The 20,824-nt window shown below is 41.8% G+C and overlaps 7 protein-coding genes and 1 non-coding gene across 8 annotated transcripts; 3 read left to right on the plus strand and 5 right to left on the minus strand.

Moving 5' to 3' along the window:
• Positions 1 to 231: 231 nt before the first annotated feature.
• PUMCH_002053 (uncharacterized protein) lies at positions 232 to 1,278 on the plus strand (the record flags this gene model as incomplete). Its single annotated transcript, XM_063021076.1, has 1 exon — positions 232 to 1,278. One exon carries the CDS (start codon positions 232 to 234, stop codon positions 1,276 to 1,278), a length of 1,047 nt encoding a protein of 348 aa, XP_062877146.1.
• Positions 1,279 to 1,297: 19 nt separating this feature from the next.
• PUMCH_002054 (uncharacterized protein) lies at positions 1,298 to 2,173 on the minus strand (the record flags this gene model as incomplete). The annotated part of the gene is made up of 1 exon (XM_063021077.1): positions 1,298 to 2,173. The coding sequence occupies one exon, from the start codon at positions 2,171 to 2,173 to the stop codon at positions 1,298 to 1,300; it is 876 nt and encodes a 291-aa protein (XP_062877147.1).
• A 459-nt stretch (positions 2,174 to 2,632) lies between these two features.
• Positions 2,633 to 3,709, plus strand: PUMCH_002055 (uncharacterized protein; the record flags this gene model as incomplete). Its single annotated transcript, XM_063021078.1, has 1 exon — positions 2,633 to 3,709. The coding sequence occupies one exon, from the start codon at positions 2,633 to 2,635 to the stop codon at positions 3,707 to 3,709; it is 1,077 nt and encodes a 358-aa protein (XP_062877148.1).
• A 32-nt stretch (positions 3,710 to 3,741) lies between these two features.
• PUMCH_002056 (uncharacterized protein) lies at positions 3,742 to 4,941 on the minus strand (the record flags this gene model as incomplete). Its single annotated transcript, XM_063021079.1, has 1 exon — positions 3,742 to 4,941. The coding sequence occupies one exon, from the start codon at positions 4,939 to 4,941 to the stop codon at positions 3,742 to 3,744; it is 1,200 nt and encodes a 399-aa protein (XP_062877149.1).
• Positions 4,942 to 5,218: 277 nt separating this feature from the next.
• Positions 5,219 to 7,471, minus strand: PUMCH_002057 (uncharacterized protein; the record flags this gene model as incomplete). The annotated part of the gene is made up of 1 exon (XM_063021080.1): positions 5,219 to 7,471. One exon carries the CDS (start codon positions 7,469 to 7,471, stop codon positions 5,219 to 5,221), a length of 2,253 nt encoding a protein of 750 aa, XP_062877150.1.
• A 281-nt stretch (positions 7,472 to 7,752) lies between these two features.
• Positions 7,753 to 10,845, minus strand: PUMCH_002058 (uncharacterized protein; the record flags this gene model as incomplete). Its single annotated transcript, XM_063021081.1, has 1 exon — positions 7,753 to 10,845. The coding sequence occupies one exon, from the start codon at positions 10,843 to 10,845 to the stop codon at positions 7,753 to 7,755; it is 3,093 nt and encodes a 1,030-aa protein (XP_062877151.1).
• A 2,397-nt stretch (positions 10,846 to 13,242) lies between these two features.
• Positions 13,243 to 13,315, plus strand: PUMCH_002059. Its single transcript has one exon. It is a non-coding gene; the product is annotated as a tRNA-Met (tRNA).
• Positions 13,316 to 13,435: 120 nt separating this feature from the next.
• Positions 13,436 to 19,183, minus strand: PUMCH_002060 (uncharacterized protein; the record flags this gene model as incomplete). The annotated part of the gene is made up of 1 exon (XM_063021082.1): positions 13,436 to 19,183. One exon carries the CDS (start codon positions 19,181 to 19,183, stop codon positions 13,436 to 13,438), a length of 5,748 nt encoding a protein of 1,915 aa, XP_062877152.1.
• Positions 19,184 to 20,824: the final 1,641 nt, after the last annotated feature.

Consider the following 20,824-nt stretch of genomic DNA (forward strand, 5'->3'; position numbering starts at 1 on the left):
ACCGCAAGGGTTGCGGCAGTCGACAAATTCCTTGCTTTGAAACACTGGGAGGACAGGCTGATCTTTACACAAGCCCTTCGTCAAATCAGAAAATGCGTGGGCCCCATTGGTGTTGCAATTGGATTGGTTCACAAGCATCTGGTTCACATCAAATTTGAGACAAAATTCGAATACAAAGAGACACCAAGAAGCGTCCTGTTTGACTCTCATACAATCTTGAGTCGGAAGCCCATGCTTATTGCGGACACTTTGAAGGACTGGAGATTTGCCAACAACCCACTAGTCGTCGATTACTGCAAAATTCGTTTCTATTGTGGTATTCCCATGGTAACGAAGGAGGGGGAGGCAATCGGATGCCTCTCAATTTTTGATACTTCGCCAAACGCAAATATGAGCGGATCAAAGATCGAACGTCTTGAGGCTATCAGCAGAGAGTTTCTCCATTTACTTGAGCTTTCGCACAAGGCATTCTTGAATAAACTCAGCGTTCGATTCGCAAATCTACACACTCAAGCTGAAATAGATTTCATGAAGTTATCCCTCAAACTAGGAAGAGCTACAAGCAAAGGAGGATGCATGGCGGTTTTTGAAAGAGATGGGTCTGGCAGCGCATACTGCCGTAACTTGAATTTCGAAGATTGCAACATTTTGGTGAACAAGAAAGTATCCAGGTCCACGCTTCCTTCAGTGGTTAGCCAGTCGGTACGCAAGCTTTTGTCGGAGACAACGACAATACGAAAAGCTTTTGAAAGCATCACCAAATCCATCAATGTTTACCACAGATTGGATTTCACTTGCGTTATGGAGATTAGATTTCTCGAACTGTACCAACTCCCAGCCCAGCATTTCCCCTCCGGAAATGCGAAAGTATACCTTGAGAGCTATCCCAAAAAACACAAGTTGATTAAGAAGGATGGAAAAGTGAGGATCCAATTGAGAGTCATTGCCAAATATGGTGGTGATTATAAGGTTGAATCAACAGATGTTGAAGTTTGGCAAAAGGCATTCAATAGCGAATTCGGAGTACAGATGAAGAATCTCAAAAACAGTGCAATCTTCAACCATGCCTTGATTATGCCCTTCTATAGAGTCAAGCCCAATTTGGTGAGAGACACTAGGTTTGAGCCAAAGGACGATATGTGTGATGTTTTTCTTCGGTCGGGAGGCTACCTTCTAGGCATTTTCAGCAAGAAGAGAGATGATCTCTTCGAGACAGGCAGACTCTCCCGGTTCTACGACCATGTCCTGCTTGTTCAAAAAGTATGTATGGGCAAATAAAACAAACTCAAAGTGTATGTTACATTCCCATCTCTCTCATGATCTCGAGTTCATTTTCATGGTCAGATGCTTGCTCTTCGAAGTCTGCTAGGTCTGGCTCTAAATTCTGTTGTGTTTGAAGATTCTGTGATTGTAGAATTACCTTTTGGAAGTCGTCATCATCATCGTTTAATTCGTCAAGCTCGTCGTCATCATCGTCATCATCGAGAACCTTATTTCGGCCACTGGCCTTGTTAACAGGGTTTTGAGTCAAGCCCAGCTCATCCTCTTCTTCGTCGTCCCCTACAAAAAGCTGGTTGGTTCTGCGAATAGACAAGAAGCCCCAATCATCCTCATCATCTACAGCAGGAACTGGCTCAGCTGATGAATGTCCATTCGACTCTGTCGTAGCTGCATCTTCTGCAGCAAGCGATTGTGGCGCCAGGTATAGTTCATCGTCGTCAAGGTCATTCTCACTTGGATTGTCTTCTGCAATGATACCCTTCTCAACCTTCAAACGATGGATTTCACTACTTATTAGCCCTCTTCTATATTCTTTGAGAGCAAACGACTTATGGTTCCGAAGCATCTGAATGCAATCCTTGAATGTAGCTCTTGGAAATAGACCATGGCACCATAACTGGTAGAACAGGACCACTTTCTGGAGCTTTTCGGTCGCACAGGCAAGCTTTAGTTGACGCGCAGCAGTTTTGGAGCCAGCCTTCTTGATCTTGTCGCCATTCACGCGATCCAATCTCTTGAGCAGCGCTGAAAGCTTTGTATAGTTGTTCCGTACTTGAGGGAGGCCTCTGATGTTGTCGAAGAGCAAGTCGTCCGTCAATTTTGGGATACGAGAAACCCTGCCCAATTTCATGGGTTGCTCGAGGCCCAAGGCATCTTGCTCTTGGGATTCCATTATGTGTTACTGGTATTTGGAGACAATGAACCACTATAGCTGCTCATACGCGTAATAGGACGTGTAGAGGTAATCCAATCCTGCTATATTTTAATAAGTGCCATGATAAATTTGTCTTTATAGAATTGAATTTATACTTGGTCAATTTCATGGCTGTTATTTTTTTTCTGGAGTTCCATTGTTTACTGAAGATGGTTCATCTGTACCATCTCGACTTCACATAAATGAAAGAGTCTACTGTGACTGGAAGACACTAAATCGCAGACTGGTTGTTGACATAAGAAACACATCCAATTGGACAATAGTATACGAAAGTAGCCTTCAAATTTCTAGTATCTACGTCATCTCTGCTCTGGGTCCATGCATTGGTAAATTTGCAGCCAAAGAGAAAGTTCCCATCGAGACCGGAAGTAAAGACCCGAAAACACCAATCAGAAATCCAAAACTCCACTGCTTCAAATGTATCTCTGCGAGTTCCTACCGAGACTAGGACAAGTATCCATCTATGTGGAAACGCCCCATCCATTGAAACTGATCACCGGCATTAAGTTCGAGGAAAATACTCTTTGCATAAGTAATCCAGATGAAAACTTGATTTTGCTTCCACGATTAACGGGAAGTAAGGAAGGTGTTGTGAATGATCAACAACTCACAATCAAAAGCATATCACACGACAAGAACCAGCTTTCTTTAAGACTTGAAATGCCCGCCGCTATACGAGTGGCTTCATCATCTACATTTATGACGATGGCTGCCGAGAATCAGCTTTGGTCGGTCAGAGACCTTCTTCTAAAGACTCCAAAGTCAAAGAGCAATGTCAACCAGTTCCGCTTCGAGTGCGCTAAATGTGGCACCGAGGTTCTTGACTCTGAAAGCTCAAAATTTGGAGAAATGCCCCTGGAGTTTTGGCATGAATTGATGGACTTTTGGCATTGCCACAAGCCTCACGAGGAGCATCACAACCACAATGACAAAAATTATAACGGCAAATTGCTGCTTAAGCCAGGATTTACATATATTGGGGCATCGTATTTACTCGTTACTGGCGACAGAAGCGTATGCTCTAAATGCTCCCTGGAACTTGGAACCTTTGATCAAACCAATGACTCTACCAAAATATCTAAATGGAATCTCAAATTGACATATGCAGACAAAATAGAGGAGTATCCGCCATATCTACTAGTTTATCATTCGATACTTGATAGAATTAATTCTGCTGGTGTAAGGAAATTCTCTGTATCTTTGGCGGGGGACAAAACCTGTTGCCTTGATATTTGGGTCACTGCTGTTGGAATAAACATCTCAGTCAACGGCAAGCAATACGACAATACTCTCAAAACACTCTATAAGTTTACATCAAGAGCGCGTGAGGATGATGTCTTGGAGGTTCCTTCAGTGGTTTGGAAGTCTTTTGAACAGCACCTCAAGTCAATGACTGAGTCGATGCCGAAAGAGCTACACAATCTAAAAATTTCTGAGGAGGGCATTGATGAAATGTTCAATGTTGCGTATTTGGTTCCCAGCTATGCGCTGTGAACATCTAGGGTCTATGTAGGTATTTAATCGATTCAATATTCTGTCTCAATCACTCTTTTAACTTCAGGAACGGTTTGTTTCCTGGAGGCCGCGGTATTTCCCATGTTGTAAACTTTAAAGATTATGTCTTTGTTGATCGCCTTCATCTTGTCCTTAAATTCTTTGAGTTTGTAGACGTCAGAATTGAGTTCCAAGTAGCTTGTAAAGTCGCCTAAACTCGAGTAAGCAGCTTTCTTTGTAAAGTAGCAGAACTCACGAGCATGAACTCTGTTCTCGCCTCTGCTAAATGATGTGCCCAAGATCACTATATCAAGCAGGTACTGTTTCTGCAAGTCGTAGATACCTTCTAATACTTCTTCGGTTTTAAAGTTCTTGAAAAGCCATGAAATGGGCTTGCCAAGGGAGCTGAAACCAATACTGACCGACTCTGCCCCCTTTGTCTGAAATACAAACAGTTTGAAATCCTTCAAGAAGATATCAGAAGGCAGGAAGTCGTCAAGGTTTTTCTTTGCTCTTTTCAAATCCTCATACACTTCCTGGAAGTTATCTTTGCCGCCATTGACAGCAAACACCCCGCGGTCAAGGGAAGTTCCAGCACTTTCGAGGATCTTTTTGTATTCAGAGATAGCCAATACATCTCCCAGCTCGACTTTCTGAGCCATGTTTCCAGTGTCAAGAAGAAGAGGGCCCAAAAGGAGTTTGACTACGCTTGCGTCGATAACCGTGTCAATGACAGACTTCCAGTAGTTGAACACCAATGAAGAACAAGAGCCAGTGACCGCAATAATTCGAGGAGAGGCATCCAAAAAGACACCTTCGTCCTGATGGTGATCTATAATAGAAACAACATCTAACCGTTTATCCTCGTACGCCTGGATCAACACATCTCCCTGGAGATTACAGTGATCTACCAATGCCACATTCAAAGATGCCTTTGGAAGCAGTCTGATCAAGTCCTGGACGTCATCTAGAAAGTAGAGATGCTTTGGGTCGATGGAGTTGGATTCGAGAAGCAATAAAATATCCTTTCTGAGCCTCAATTGGTCTTGTGGGATGTTGAGAAGCGGTCTGAAGGGTTCTTCCGATGGGTACTTCTTAGAATAGAAGTATGAGTATGCGATCGCGCTCACAACCGAGTCCATGTCACATGATTGGTTGCCGGAGACAATTCTTATTATAGGGCCCTTGATGGGGACCGCTTTGAGCGATTCGAGGAAGGTTCTGATGGACATATGGGGTGTAGTTCTATTACTGGTGTGGCCACAATTCGATGAGGAGTTTTCACGGAATAGCTTAAACGAAGGTCTGAAATTTTGTTCGTAGAGAAATTGAAATTATTTTCATTCCAACCACTTTATATTGTTGAGTATTTGTGATTTATTTACGGATTTAGGCTCACGTTTGAAGTGTGATCCCGAAATCTCAATCTACAAGTGAGCTCAGACGTCATTTGATAATGTACTTTATTTTGAGTTCGATAGCTAAATGCTAGGGATCGTTCTTTTTTATCTACTTGGTGTAGTGCAACACAATGTCGAACCATTCTCTCTTCTTGATCTCCTCTGGGGCCAAGGTGAAGTTACCGTAAGTGATCACCATGGTGTACCAGAAGAAATATGCTGTGGCACCAATGATACAAGCAGAGGCAAAAACAAACTTTCTTTTGTTGATGTTGTACGGATGAATACCTCTCTTGACATGGTGGGAGTGATTGGTACACATGAACTCAACAAATCCTCCCGTGAACAAAGCGGCAATCAAGTGGGCTGGCAAGTAATGGTGCAAAAACTTTTGTCTGTTCATCAAGAAGAAGGGGAAGTAATGCAAAGCCCAACCAGCAAACAAAAAGCCCAATGTGGTTTGCAATCTTGATCTGCCTTTGTTGGTCAAAAGGTGGTAGTCACGGCGGCTAGTAACCAAGTCGGCAAGAACATAACCAACATAAATACAGAGGAATCCAACCTCGAACCAGAATCCGACAATGTTTCCAATGAAGAAAATCTGTTTGCGCTCGTCGTTGTCGTTCCAGAAAGAGACACCGACCATGGCAAGAGGCCATGAATCTGGTTGGGAGGCAAATGGATGCTCAGACGACAATTGATTGTTGTGCAAAAACATCAAACCTTGGAGTTCCCACCACTTTTTCAAGAATGGGATATGTGTAACAATTTTAGGGATGAATTGTGCCCTGGCATCATCCTCCAGAAGGTTGACAATGGAATCGATGATCCAAGTGTTGTCTTTCTCTTGAACCTTTTTGCTACCACTGACCTCTTGTTGCTCCAAACCCCAGTCAGGAAGTAACTCGTCATCATGCGTCCACATTGCCACAACTGTGTCAACATGAACAAATCTGAGACCAACGCTCTTGGTTTTCACAAGCTTTCTCTTTTTCTCGTTACCGCCACCATTCTCAGCGAATCTCAAGCGGAACAAGGTCTCTTGGTATCTTTCTTCTGGAACATCGCCGTGGACAACAATAAACTCTTCGTTAGTGGACTTCAAGGGCGATGCAACGTCATGGGTCAAGAGAATACCGCCGGTACCCACATGTCTCAAACGAACCACATCATTAGTGTAAACTGCTTGACCCTTTCCTTCACCATTTGTTGGAAGAATCTCCCATTGAGAGTTAATGTCATTCGAAGCAGTCTCGGAGTCTTCCTTGTACGAAAGAACTTGTTGCAAATTCGAAGAGATTCTGCCATCCTCGTATCTCAAAGGCCACACGGCATCGTGAGAATACAAGAAACTTTGGGTGTCTTTGTGTTCAATGGTGACGATATCATAGTAGTTAACATTCTTACTTTGAATAGTGTGTTCCAGGTCCTCCAAAGTTTCCTGGAAATCAGAGGACATGAAGGAATCGCCAGGACCGGATTTGGACAAGATCGAGAAGTGCAAGTAAAACCAATACAAGTAGATCGCAAAAGGCATGAGGATCAAAGCAAAGAAGCGAGCAAAGAAATGCTGGGCGAATTGCTCAAGAGAAAGACCCTTCTTAATGTCAAGCAAAATCCACAACTCGTGAACAACGGCAAGTCCGATGGTGAAATATGTGAAAACACCGACATACTTGGTGGAAATCACACAGGACAAGGACAAACCAGTCGAAAGAAGCCATGTCCACCACCACTTGGAAAAGGGTTGTTGACGGTATGTGCTAAACTTGGCGTAGGTGAAAATGGTCAATGCCACACTCAAAATCAAGGTAGCGTCCAACAAGATAAGTCTCGAATCAATGACCTGAGCATTGTCGAACGCAACAATGGATGCGGACAAAACACAGGCGAGGGCCGAGAACTTGAGCGTCTTCATGGTCAAGAACATTATAGGGACAACAGCAGTACCCTGAACAGCCAGGAAGATACGGAATGCCATATATGGCACATTGTTCTCGATGTAGCTATCTCCGATGTTATCGAACTTGAATGCACCGTTGTAGCCCACCAACCATCCAGCAAATGCAATGAGAAGCTTTGCAAATGGTGGGTGCAAGTCAAAGAAGTAGGTTCCTTCTAAGTAGTACGAAGCAAACTTGCCGAAATGGACCTCATCGAAAACGACTTTATTGGGGAAATCAAGGATTCTGAAACGTAAGAACGCAGCTACTGCGGTGACGGCTATGAGCCCTAACCAGTAATACGATTCAGGGTCCTTGTGTACCACCACAGACTTTTCCTGCTCATGCAAGATTTCCACTTCTGGTGGCAGAGTGTCCGATACACCCTTCTTGCCTCTCTTTTTGAGTGTACTAGACATTTTGGATAGAATTGGAGTAGACGCTACGTGGTTCTATGTTGTTGGTAGCGCCGCGCAGGACGTGGAGAAGTTCGGGCAGCGCGTGTGAAAAAAATGACCAACGGGAGAAAAAAAAATGAATAATAAGAAAACGGAGCTCTCTTCAGAACATAAGGAAAAAAAATCTTTTGGAACATTTTTTTTTTTTTCGCAGAGAATGGTATCGAGGACATGGGTTGTAACATACGTAGACGTAAAAGAGAGCGAACTATGCTCATTGTTCTGAGAGCTTGAACCTTTTATTACATCATTTTTTTCGACCGCTTTTGATATCCACCACGGCCTTTGATTATGGGGATATTGTTCAGGGAATTGTGACGGGTATTCGAACTCAGAGGTGGCCCAGGAGGAACCTGAGGCGTAGTTGCCATAGGAGTCGACGACAGGGACAGGGAATTGAACGAAGGCATTCTCTTGTCCAAAAATCCGTAATCGCGTGGCATGGAGCCTAACTCGAGTGAAGGTCGGCTCGGAATTGGATTCTGTACGTCCCAATTATTGTAGGAACTATCCAAGGGATTCACCATACTTGGTCTTGGGATTTGAATAGGGTTTGGTCTCGATAATTGCGCAATTTGAACATCTTTATCATCTAACAAGGTCTCAAGTCGCATGACGATTCTATTGAGCTCCTGGACTCTACGCTCATAATGGGCAGTTTGCTCTCGCACACTGTCGCCAATATTTAACTTGAGAAGTCTGAGCTCATTGTTGTATCTCGTTGTTGCCAGACTTAAGTCCTCTCGAGTGTTCTCACATTCTAGTAAAGCTCGATTCAATTTCTCCTTGTACAATGAGAGCTCAGTAGAACTCTGAACCCTTTCTGTTTCGTATTGTGTGAGTGTCAATTCAGACAGATTTCGATCGACGAATTCTGCATGTTCGGCTTCGACGCATTTTTTTTCCTGAGCCTGCTCAAGAAGATATGTTAGTTGATTTGCCATGGTGACTCGCTCACTTTCTGTCTGAGTGAGCTTATCTCGTACCAGAATCAACGCGGTCTCTTTCTCCGATAAATCCTGACTCACCCTTTCAAATTCAATTTGTTTAGCTTCCAACTGCTCACGTAGTTCTGCAATCTTAGCCAAAAGGGTGTTATGTTGAGTTGACAATTGCATAGCGTCATCGGTACTCTTCAAATTCATCATCAGGATCATTTCCTCAAGTTTTTTCAATTCAGCTTTGTCTCCTGAAGTGTTGTCAGGTGGCTTCCTACTTTCTTCAAGCATAAGACGATTCAATTGCAACTTGAGTTTCACGTAATTGAGCTTGTTGAGATTTTTCACAAAACCCAGAAATTCGACTTCATTTTTCATAATTAAGAGCTCTCTTTGATAAAAGTCTACCACGGTTCCAGCAGAGGAGGTTGGGGCTTCTTTTGGTTCGGTTGGAGTGTCAGACCGTAGCTGCTTTGAGAGTAAATTTGAGGCGGTCTTTTCTGACGGCTGAAAACTGCCGACTGCATTTTCGATATTTTTCTCTTTCACTGGCTGACCATTCGAATGATGTCCATCCGTTGAGGAGTATAGCTTCTCATGTTCAGAAAATAAGTCTCCTATTGAGCCCATCCGCTTTGGGTCTATAATGGCCTCATCCAAAGTCTCAGAATCTGATCTCGATTTATTGGGATTGAATTCAAAAGAATGAAATTGAATCTCGCTATTGTCAGCCTCAGACCTCGCTGGAGAGGCATAGTGCTCTAAAGAAAGTTTTGTTGGAACAATTGAAACTCTTCTTTCGTTCCAGGTAGGGAAATTTTTGGACTTCAAATTCAGAGCCAAAAAATCTATATTTGATGAAGAAAGTTTTTCAAGTTGAACAATACCATCACGGAGCAAGTTGCCAGCCGAGTATGACTTTTGCAAGCGCCGAAAGTCATTGGAGTCCCCAATGGAATTTCTCTTAGAAGCGGAATCGTTCAATGGACCATGTGCCGCTAAAGCAAAATCGGGTAGTGAAATCATTATTTCGGGATTGAGTTTAAGACAAGCTAATAGAACCTCATCCTCTCCGACATCCTCACCCATAGAGCTGCTTAGAATCCAAGAAATGGGATTTTCTAGCTCATCATCTGGAGAGTTGCCTTTGAGGATATTTGGATGCACCATCAAGCGACTTACCATAGGCTGTGATTTACTTGTGATAGAATCGAATACTCCAAAATTCTCTTGCGCATTATCGATCTTACAGAGATATTCATAACTGATAAACTGTGGCGGAGATTTTGCCCAATAACTTGCAGGGGACCGGAAGAAATTGAAAAGATTGGTGGGAAACAAACCGTATAGAAGGGTCAAAAGATACGTCAAATTGAAGCTTTCTTCTGAGTAATGCTGAGAACCCATCAATGAACCGTGTGAGTTCAGTTCTACAATGGACCACTGAACTTTGGAGATTGAGAGCTGGTCTTTGAACTGTTGGGTTTTCCAAAGGAGCAAACGAGAATACACCACTAGTAGATCAGGCAAATACGACGATACCTTGTGGCACACCTTTCCCATAAGCATGATGAGGATTCCGAGACCACTTACTAAAACTGCCTCGCTGGTATCATAACAGAGTGATCGAAGCAAGTTCTTGTACAATGGCGTCATTGCAACGTGCTGCAATTGAGACTTCTTGCCAGAAGAAAGAATCGTGAAAAGAGCCATGACCTTGAGCCTGCTTTCAGAATCTAGGAAGTATTTGTTTATCAAGGTAAAGCACATTTTAGGGCGACATAGGCACCATTTTTCTAGGATAGAGGCACAGTTCTTTTCGAGGAAACGAAGACGCTCAGTGTGTAATTGTGTCCCGATCTCCGTGTCAGTGAATTGAAGATCTATGGCTTTGTATGCGTCTCGATCTTTGGCGATGTATATCCGTAGGACTCGTTCCATTATGTATAGACTCAATTCATCTCTGCTTTGTACAAGTGACGAGTCTGTGGAAGTAAGGGAGTCATCGCTCAACACCGTCACGAACTCCTGACATTTGTGAACAAAATCTAAATCGTAACCTGCAGTGTCAATGGCTGGTCGTAGGTAGGATTTGAGCCAAAGTTTCGAGTCTTCAATAGTCAACAGCGGCAGTAGACGCACTAAAAGGTCCAAAAAGAAGATTTCTTTTTCAAGGCAGTCAGAATTCCGTATTTGCTCTTGGTAGACGTTTCGTAGTTCATCATTGATGGAGGAGCTGAGGTTATAGGTTGAGTTATGTTTATCTGTATAAGCGTAGATCACATCGTACAAGGCCTTCACTTCATTGGAGGGCGAGGAGCGCCAATCGCCATTACTGTCCCAAGTGTCGAACACAGAAGAAAGTGCTTTCAACAAAGATCGCGAGCTTCCTGACATTTGTGTCTGTTTCAATAGGTCGTTGAAACCTGGGGTAATGTTAGGTAGCTCATCTTACGAACATGAAATGCAAAATTAGTAGTTTGCGATTGAACTGGAATATAACCAAATAAAATAGTTTTGCTATTTGGGTGCTCTTTTCAGTTTTGCCAAATACCCTGTCTTCCTTATCTTCTAATCATGTTCCCTACAATAGGCAACAAGTCCAAAATTTACGAAAGCCTAATTGAGAGAGCCTATTGGAAAACTACTAAAAGAACTGCAATTACACTCAATTAAACTGGATCATCAATTGCAAGTATGTTTAGCCCATTGTCGTTGAATTAAAGGCATCCATAAACCTGAGAAGAGATAGGACAAGCACCCTAATATCAAATGTTAGAGCGAAAAAGAATATAAATCAAACATTCTGCGCTTTATTTATTATAAAACTTATTGTCATTGCTTAGTTTTCAATTTTGAAAACAAGCCTTCTCCACACTTTGATAAGAGCGATCCACTTAGCTTAGATTGCAAATTAAAGCTGCAACTTATCTTATCATGCTGGGAAGAACTCACACCGATGACCACCAAAACATTGATCTAGAACACCGATTGTCAACTTTATTCGAGCCATTTCGTAGACTTCAAGATCGTCAAGACTTTATCGCTGCATCCCACAAGCTCGACTCGCTCCAGGAACTATTTATTCTCCTTGCAAAGACTAATGTTAACCAGAAACCATGGAATTGGCTCACCATATTGAGTGGACTTATGGAACTAAGTAGTCAGATAGCATTGCATCTCAAAAATCATCGGGGAACATTCGACACCCAATTGACGCTAGCCATAGCATTATACAACAAAAGTTTGGCGCTGGTCATGAAATTTCTGGAATCATTCTATAGGAATATCACTATCGAAACCCTTGAAGGGATCGATTTCGAATTGTTCACTTCGTTCACTCTAGAATCAGCCAATTACGCAATTCTAATCAATGGAATCGTTAACACAAATGCTCTTGTTCAAAATTTGTCGCTCTGCTGCTCAAAGTATCTTCTGGAAAGCCTAGAAGAGGCAGGATCAGATCTTGAGCCAGAAACTCGGCTTGAAATTGTTCGCTTGATGATTGGAATAAGTAAAGCTGCATTTTATGGAGGTTGTCCAAGCGCCATTCTTCCCCTCGTCTTTTCCCAATCGGCTTGTCTCTCTGAAACATTCATCATCCCGATCGTTGGAAATGAGTGCTTCTCCATAGAATTACTCATTGACTATTTTCGATATGGTGCGTACTGCCTTGTTTCAACAGTCGCAGAGTACGATAAAATCGAAGACTCTATCACCAAGAAAGCTGATATATTTTTAAAGGTTTTACTCAATCTTCCCAACCTCCAGTTAACGAATTACCTTGAGAAGGAAGGGGAGATGCTTGTGTCTCTTTTCAGTAAGTATGTGACCTTGACAGAGAGAGAAGAATTGTCATTCTTTTATTTAATCAATTTTCTCATGAAAGCAAGGTCTCTTGAGGAATTGACGGATGCAGAGAAGTACTACGCGGCCGAACTAACTTTTTTCGTCAATGCATTCAATAGACATACGGCCTATGAACTAGATCAACTGGCTTCGGTTCCTCTGTCAAGAAACGGAAGTTACGTTTCGGTTCCGAAGGCTGCTGAACCTTCTACACAAGCATTGAACGTCGAATCTTTTGCGATCATGAGCTCCATTCTCCATGATGGCTCTTACAAAGAACGATTGAAACTAGTTGTCGACTTTTTCAGGCAATTCATGATGAATTCGCTCCGGCGGTCTTTTTCCGGTTTATCAAGAGCCTTTGATTTAAGTACGCTACATCTGAACCAAGACGCACCACAATCATTTTCTTCAAACAATGAGCTTTTAAACCTCATAAATAGGATTGACTCAGATAAGTTCCCAGGTAAGTTTTTGTACCTCAAGGCTGTTGATAAGATCGTGCGTTTGGTACAGCTATTATCATTAAAGTTTTTCTTGAGTACTGCCGGCTTGGCCCAAACTCCTCAAGAGATATTAGGTCAGTATATCGTATCAAGATACTCTCTTGATCAAATTCTTCTGGTAAAGGATATATTGGCTAAGGATGGAACTATTCTCATTACTCGATCTACTGATGAGGATACCGCAGACTCAGATATCCAGCACCAAATTGAGTTAGTGAAGCGAACACGAGCTTTAGAGTCAAGTTTTCAACGACTCTTTTAAGATGTATTAATATAATAAACCAGCCATTTCGATTTGACTAAACCATCAAAAAAATATTGGAATCGTCTTTGATTTTGTTGTCTTGAACAGAAAAACTTAAAAACAAGAAAACTGAAATTCTAAAATGCATCATAAATTTGCGTCATTAAAAGGGACTCTCTTGAATCATCAATAATCGCTTCACTAGCTCAGTTGGCAGAGCGTCAGTCTCATAATCTGAAGGTCGACAGTTCGAACCTGCCGTGGAGCATTATTACTTTTTTTCATTCTCTTGATTCTAAGTTTTTTTAGTATTCTATTTCTACGATACTAGTTAATTTTTTAAATGCTTATTATGTCATATTCTTGAAAGTTTATTATTTGATTCGATCTAAGATTTGTTGCTTCCTTTCCTCCGCTTTGAAACAGACTCTAAGGGATTCTCTTCCGAAGGGGATCTTTTAGGGCCTTCATCTTCAATTTCGACAACTATAGGCACATCTTTTGATAAGCCGTTTAACCGAGTCTTCAAGAGATTTTCTCTTTGACGGGATGATCTACGTCTCGGGACAAAAATGGGTTCATTAGGCTCCTCAATTATGATCGGCACCTCTTTTCCCAAGCCTTTGTTTCCAACTATGCTTTCTTCCCTTTGTGCAGATATCAGTTCAGGAGCTCCCTCAATCTTGTGCAATGATGATTCTGCTGCTGGCAGTGAATCTGTTTTTTGTACCTCCAATGATTGCGACTGTAGTTTCGTCAAAGCAATAGAATCCTCATGAATAGTAGTGGGAGGACTTGTAGCTTTGGGCAGGGGAGCCTCTGACCCTGCTCTTGAGTCAAGATCGATAACTTCCATGCTTCGAGTATTTGGCCCGCTGCGAGCGATCTTGTCAAATTTCGGATCTTCACTTGGGATGCTGAACTGAGATTTTTCATTAGCAGTACCCTCCCCAGTTTCACTAGGGCTATCTTTGACTTTATTTTCTTGTGGCAAGGTAGTCCTATCATCTGCGGTTCTCGTCAAGTGGTGACTGGATGTTGCCAAACTCTGTGAAGAGTCCGATGATTTGCCTTGGGTAGGTACAACTTCTAATCGCGACAGCATCGCAGTATCCAGCTCCACAGGATTAAGATACTTGGCTGGTACTATTCCCATAAGATTTTGTGCCATGGGGTGGTCCGTAACCGCTGGTGCGAAAGCGCTTCTATTCATCAATTGAGGTTGAGACACGATCGCTGAAAGCACATGAGTTGATGGTTTTAATTCTTGAACTCCTGGTAATTCAACAAGCTCATCTTCATCCTGTTGTATCAACCTTTTAGAGTCAGGAATTGTGCTGTATAGCATCTTCTTCATGGAGAGCTTTTGTTCAAATAGCCACCAAGATTTTGCTGCCTCGGCATCAAAATTCACTCTTTGAATATGACTCAATGCTTGTACACGATTTTGATAATTCACAAGTTGCAGCATGGCCCACATTTGTTTGATCCTTAATTCGTATTGGGAAACGAACTCATTGAAGATATTGGGATGTTCTTTAAGATAGGAATCAGTGAAGCGTTTACTTTTTGCGGTTAGCTCAATAGCAAAGGGAAATAAATCCTTCTTTGCTAATTTCTTCACTTTTCCTGCGGGCGTTTCTGCGATTATGTCCTCAGCAATTTGCCGTCCATGAATAATTTCGTTGAATATCATGAGAAAGAATGCTGTGAATGTGTCATCAATCAAAGAAGTTGGCCCAAATCCATTGTTCAATTTTCGCATCTCTGATAAAATATTCAAGGAACATAGCACCGATATGGTTGGTTCGGGGATTTTTTCGCTGTCAAAATTGTCGACCAAAATACGGGCTTGTGACACGAACAAAGCGTGATTGTTTGCAGAAAGGAACTTTTCGACGGAATTTTCCTCAATACCAAAGACTTGGCGTATGAACTTACATAGAGATGAGCACATATGATCCCAAGCATAGTATAACAGTACCATTGTGGAATTTGCTTTTCGAAGTTTAGGGAACATATTCACTAGGGAGGTCAAATCGCGCTCTTGTGTTAGAACAGTGATGTAAAATCGAGCGTACTGGTACATGTACACAAAATGTTTCCCGGCACGTTCGTTTTCCGGTTTCCACAATTGTAGGAAGGTCTTGGTAGTTGACTTCAAGCTGAAGTACTTCGACATAATCTCTTTTGCTTTCTTCAGATCGTGGAACTCGTTCATGACAATAAAAGCTTGACGATATGATGGCTTGTGGTACCAGCCTTTTTTGTCCATGGTCGATATTTTCCCAAAACAATTCACGAGGGAAATGAACACAGATTCTTTGCTAATGAAGGCAGGTGAAACCTCAATGCATACTGACGGTTCTTGAACGAGGAGACTCATCGCTTCGGATGCGTTTATTTCATCTCGTCTTAGGTATTTGTAGAGCAAGCTAAAGTATTTATAAGCAGGCTCTAAAATAAGGTCGCCGGGAACGCTGGAGTTTTTCGCTAACGAGGACGCCTGCTTAACGACTTCAAGCACATCAAGTGGTTTGTGTCTCAATTTCGCTTTAATTTTTGCCAAGTAGTAAAACGAGGACCAATCCTCTTCATTTGAGCGAATACTCAATAAGATACATTGGAGCATGAGTTTCAAGCAGAACAGCTTCGTCAACAACGGCTTTTCTGATAACAAAGAGATGGAAGTTTGCCCATTCGCGCGAAGAAGACGAGGGTTTGGGTATGCCATAAATGCTGTCATATCCATAGGTGCAAAACAAGCACTATATAGCTCTTTGGCAAATGAGCTCATCAACATGGCCACGACAAGTTTCAGGACATCAGCTTGGATCATCCTTTGGTGAGTCATTATGCTGATAGCCATCAAATAACTTACTAGAGATTTCCGTTGAGAGTTTGCTGTAACAACTTTCCTTTCAATGATGTTCAATTTGTCGGATGTCCAAATCAAGTCATCCTCAACGAGAAAACTGTAAGCTTGTCCGAGAAGTATCCAACTTTCCACACGATTGCTTCCATAGGCTAAATCGAAAATAAGGAACGAGACGATTTTTTCTAGCTCAACAGTTCTGCTTTGAGCTGATTTCTTTCTAATTTTGTAAAAATTAAACATCAAAATAGCTTCCATAAAGTAGAGACCATGCTCAGCCACAACATTTCGAGTACGTGGAGTTTGCAAGGGTATATGTTGCAACCCATGGAAAGCCTCTTTGACGAACCTTGGAGTGAGAAGGGTCTGCTCGCAGAATTTTTTTATGTTTGAAACGTTGACCAGCAATGTCTCATCGGATTCGAGATCAGGGTCACCAATAATTTCATAAAGATCTTCAACAACTTGCTTGAGATCATTACGTGGATTATGAGTGAGGGGATTCTTTCGAAAGCAAAATGGCAAAATAAATGAGGCAAGTTCCTCGGCACTCACCTTATCCAATTTACCGACCTTTTCGGTATAGTGATCTATGGGGAACTGGCCATTTAGTTTCACTTTATAGTGAAATCTGCAAGAAAGAATCTGCGCTAGTTCTTTGTCTGGTACATCCCGCAAACCCATTAAAACATCTTCTGCGAAGCGAAGGAAAAGGCCATTTGAAGAGTCACAAAGGCGACGAATTCCTAATTGGTTATGTACAACGATAATCATTGCAGCGATGAATTCTTCCCTCTTAGCAGAGTCCAAATTCTTTGCAACAGCAAAAAAGTATACTAGGAGAATGGTGATGCAGTCAATCACAAAATCTTTGAAATAATTAAAAGCTGCAGGCGATTTTACCTCCACGGATATTTTTCGCCCCGTAATAAGAGCTGATTCCTCGTGCAAACTGAAGCAGTAGCTCAATTGGAAAACACGGCCAATATTCAAAATGACTTGATCATCAAATTGAAGATTGGGTAACTGCCATTTATGAACAGCAAGATTTCGGAGAAAAACCTTCAAATAGCCATCGAAAGAGGAAATCAATTGTAAGAGAAGAGAAGGACGTTCGCGTTGACATTTCAAATAGCCAGGGCTCAGCAAAAATGAAAGCATGAAATCCAAGTATTGCTCAAAACCACCCTGATATTTCGCAATGGAGTCTTTTTCATAGTACAGAAAAAGAATGTTCCACAAATTGAGCCTGAGATCAACTGGGCATTCATTGAGGAAGTTCTTGACTGATTCCAAAGAGTGTGAATCCAAGGTCGCTCTACCATGAATCACAGAATTGACCAAAGAATCACCTGCAAATTGACTAGAATCCTCGTTTGTTGAAGCATTCTCATTTCCATTCTCTATCAAAATAGCTTCTAAGAGAGCAATGGTATCATCATTACCATCCAATTTGAGACCATTACTATTTAAAATCTTGCAGAAAATAGCCAAAATGGACGCAGTCGATAGTCTGCGATGCAAATTCTCGAAAGAAAACTCTCCAATATGATCATAGTTTGGGAATGAAATTCGAATTTCAGGATGAGAGTTATGATTAAGAATAGTTTGAAGTTGGTGTAGATGGATCACTGCGTATTTCTTTTCGCTCCAACTTAAGCTCTCGGATGCAATGACATAGTTCGAAACCCAATAATATCGTATGATGAGAGACATATCAGGGCTTGATTTTGAATCTAGAACGTCACTGTCTAACACATCCTTTAGAACGGATTTCCATCGATTCAAACGATCTTTCAAATTTAAAACTTTTAAAAAGGAACTGTTGGAGCTTTTCGTGGCTTTAGAAATTTCGGAAAGGTTTTCTGTTGAGTCTTCCACTTGTTTTTTAACAAGGATGAACTGATTTGCTAACATCTCGTATATGCCTAGCATGAGCACAATGTCTTTTCTGGTGACAGTCGAGCTAATTGAGCGTTTAAAATGTTCAAATAAGTCTAACTCATAGAAAGTCACCCACTCACAGACAGCATCAATTAAATCCGGAGACCAAGAAAGGTCAGAAATAGACAGAAAAAGATACGCCAAGATCTCAAGCCTCACAAGAACAAGAGGCAACTTTTTTGCAGTAATTTCGGAGAGAGTTTTCTTTATCGAAGTTGTGTCCTCGGTATCGTCGATACTGTCAGGGATGGTTTGAGAAAAGCTGGACTGATTTCCAAAGCGCGTCAAGACCTCAATAAGTTTCGCCTTGTCACTATCCGCCTTCGATTTTTCTGTTTTGGAGTCGGACTTCTCACGAAAAATTATCGTATCCTCGTAGAAATCCAGTTTCCATTCATTAAGCGTGCGCACAAAATCAGAGGTATAGAGAGGTTCAAGGGAATTAGGATTTGGGCTGACGAGAAATTGAATAACGTCTGATAGAACTGGCAGCGAACCTGGAGAGATCTCTGCGTGAAAAGCATTGATCAGTTCAAAAAAAGCTTCTGTCTCCACGAAATACCGCCTCAGGAGAACTATATTGTCTGCTACTAAGGGGTTCAGCTCATCCGGATTGAGTCTTCTGGATATTCTCATCGAGGCCTTCTCGCTGACCGAAGACTCAGCTTCATTGAGAGGCATTGATTCCGCCGGAGTTTGGATTTCAACTGTGTCAACCAGTGGAGAAATTTCAATAACATCAACCAGAGTAACGTCGTCTTCTTGAACAGGTGAGACCTCGACAATTTCAGCGCTAGCTGGTATCTCAACGACATCGAATTTAAACTCTATGTAATCGCAGGAATACTCTGAAGCGAGATAAGGATCTAGTTCAGGATACTTTGCAAAACTTTGAGCCTTGTCACGGTCTTGATTTTTCCTCAAGCTAATCATAAGCGAGTTAAGCACATCGGCCCAGTTCGCATTAGCTTTTACGGGCACTTCCAAACCATTGAGAGCATAGATTTTGTTAAGTTGGATTGCTAAGTCTTTTTTAATAGGGTCCAAAAATGCAAGTTTTTCCAATAGCTGGACAGAAAGAGTAGTTTCTCCACTTTTAAGCCAAGCAAGAAAGCTACTTCGTAGTTTTACAACCCAATTGTTGATAGGAAGTATGCTCATAAGGTCATCACTCTCCGCCGCGAAAGACTGCGCCAGCTCAAAGGTGAATTTTGCTAGTCTTTTGAAGTCAAGGTACGTATATACGTCGAAGAGAAGGCGAAAAACGGTGTCATCTGCTTCTTGATACATCATACAACCAACAAGATTATCTAGCATGGTGTAAAAAAGCTCTTTGAAGAAAGTCAGCGAAGCATCGGGGTCAAGATCTTCGGTGGCTTGATTCCGGAGCTCGCGGTCTTTTTGGAATACATCTCGGACAAATTGGGGGCCAGCCCTCAAGATGGAAAGGTGGAGAAACGCTCTATTTCTCAAGTACAAATAACGAAGGTTCTTGACGTTTTGAGCAACGAAACTAAGCTCATCAACCTGATTGATATCGTATCCATTCTGAGCACCACGAATATAGTCGACTTCGTCATAGTAATGTCCAGATATGATGGTTGAGGCCGAGAGCTCTTGATACACAGCATATGCGCCGAGCAAATCACCGAGTTCTTGGAGTGCAATTGCTTTCTGATAGGTATTGAACGCGTTCTCAATTTCAATTTCACGCGTATGATCCTCTTCCAGCTCCTTTTTGGATGACGGATCTTCCTTTAGATTGAGAGGAGAGAACACCGACTGAATATTAGTAATTGCTAAGAGAACACTTCATGAGAAAACAGCAGTAGACAACTGTAATTTGGATTTCTAAAAGGGGAACTTAATCAATTCCAAGCGACAACAATGCTCTGAGCTACATAACTGGCTCTTTGTCAACACATGCGGCAAATCAGAGAACCCTATGGAAGCGATCCGCTTTTTGGAAACTCAAATCTTTCTCGATATCTCTGTTTATGACTGACGCCCAAGCTTTGATGTAGGGCACAGCGAGGATCCACATACCATTTTTGCGGCCAAAGGTGCAACTAGTTAGTTAGAATTCTGTTGGATGAACTAAGTATGTAGGAAGCGTGGAGAGGGCGGGCGCGGATGTGAAGGGTGCGCAAATACGGCAAAATGCGCCCGTAAAATCTATGGGCCTTAACTATGAGGAAGGTTAGATGCGGCTTCCAGCAATACATCCAAAAACGGTCATTATGGTGCACATGACGGAAAGCTAAAAAATAATGGAATGAAAAACCGAGACAGGAAAAAAAAAAAAATCAATATACAAGAAAGCCAAAATCTGAAGAAGAAATTTTTATGTGTTTGAGCAATTGGTAGGATGCAACTCCTAATGTCTATGACCATAGTTAGGGCTGATTAAAGGTATTAAAATTTTCATTGAAAAAAATTAAAACTCTTCGATCTTTCTCTTGTTGTAGGAGGTTAGACAATCCTGGAGCTGCGGTTTTAGATTTGGCACGCTGGTCATAGGTGGGCTCTGATGAATTCGATGTATGCTTGATACCAGTCTTTTCACAGTATCAAAAGCAAAACCAAATGGAATTCAGATAAATGAGATTTGATCTGACTCCTGCCTCTTGATTTCATCAAAGCCGGAGAAAACTTTACCCCTCTGGCCCTTGGACTAGGGACTACCTACTCAAGCGATAAGAACCGGGAAAAAAAAAAAGAAAAAAAATACTTGACTTTATATCTCTTCAGAACTTCAAACAATTCTTACCATAAGCTGTATGCCGCATTTTGGGCCGCACAGATTATCATCTAGGATCCCCAATCTACTACTCTACTAAACCATATATACTGAAAGAGCTTGATCTAACCTACCCATTGTCCGCCATAAATGTGCCTATAGAGATCACCCATTCCCTCACACATACATACACACACAAGCTACATCTAGGCCATTAA

Source organism: Australozyma saopauloensis, chromosome 2 (assembly GCF_035610405.1).
Source record: "Australozyma saopauloensis chromosome 2, complete sequence".
Taxonomy (NCBI): domain Eukaryota; kingdom Fungi; phylum Ascomycota; class Pichiomycetes; order Serinales; family Metschnikowiaceae; genus Australozyma; species Australozyma saopauloensis.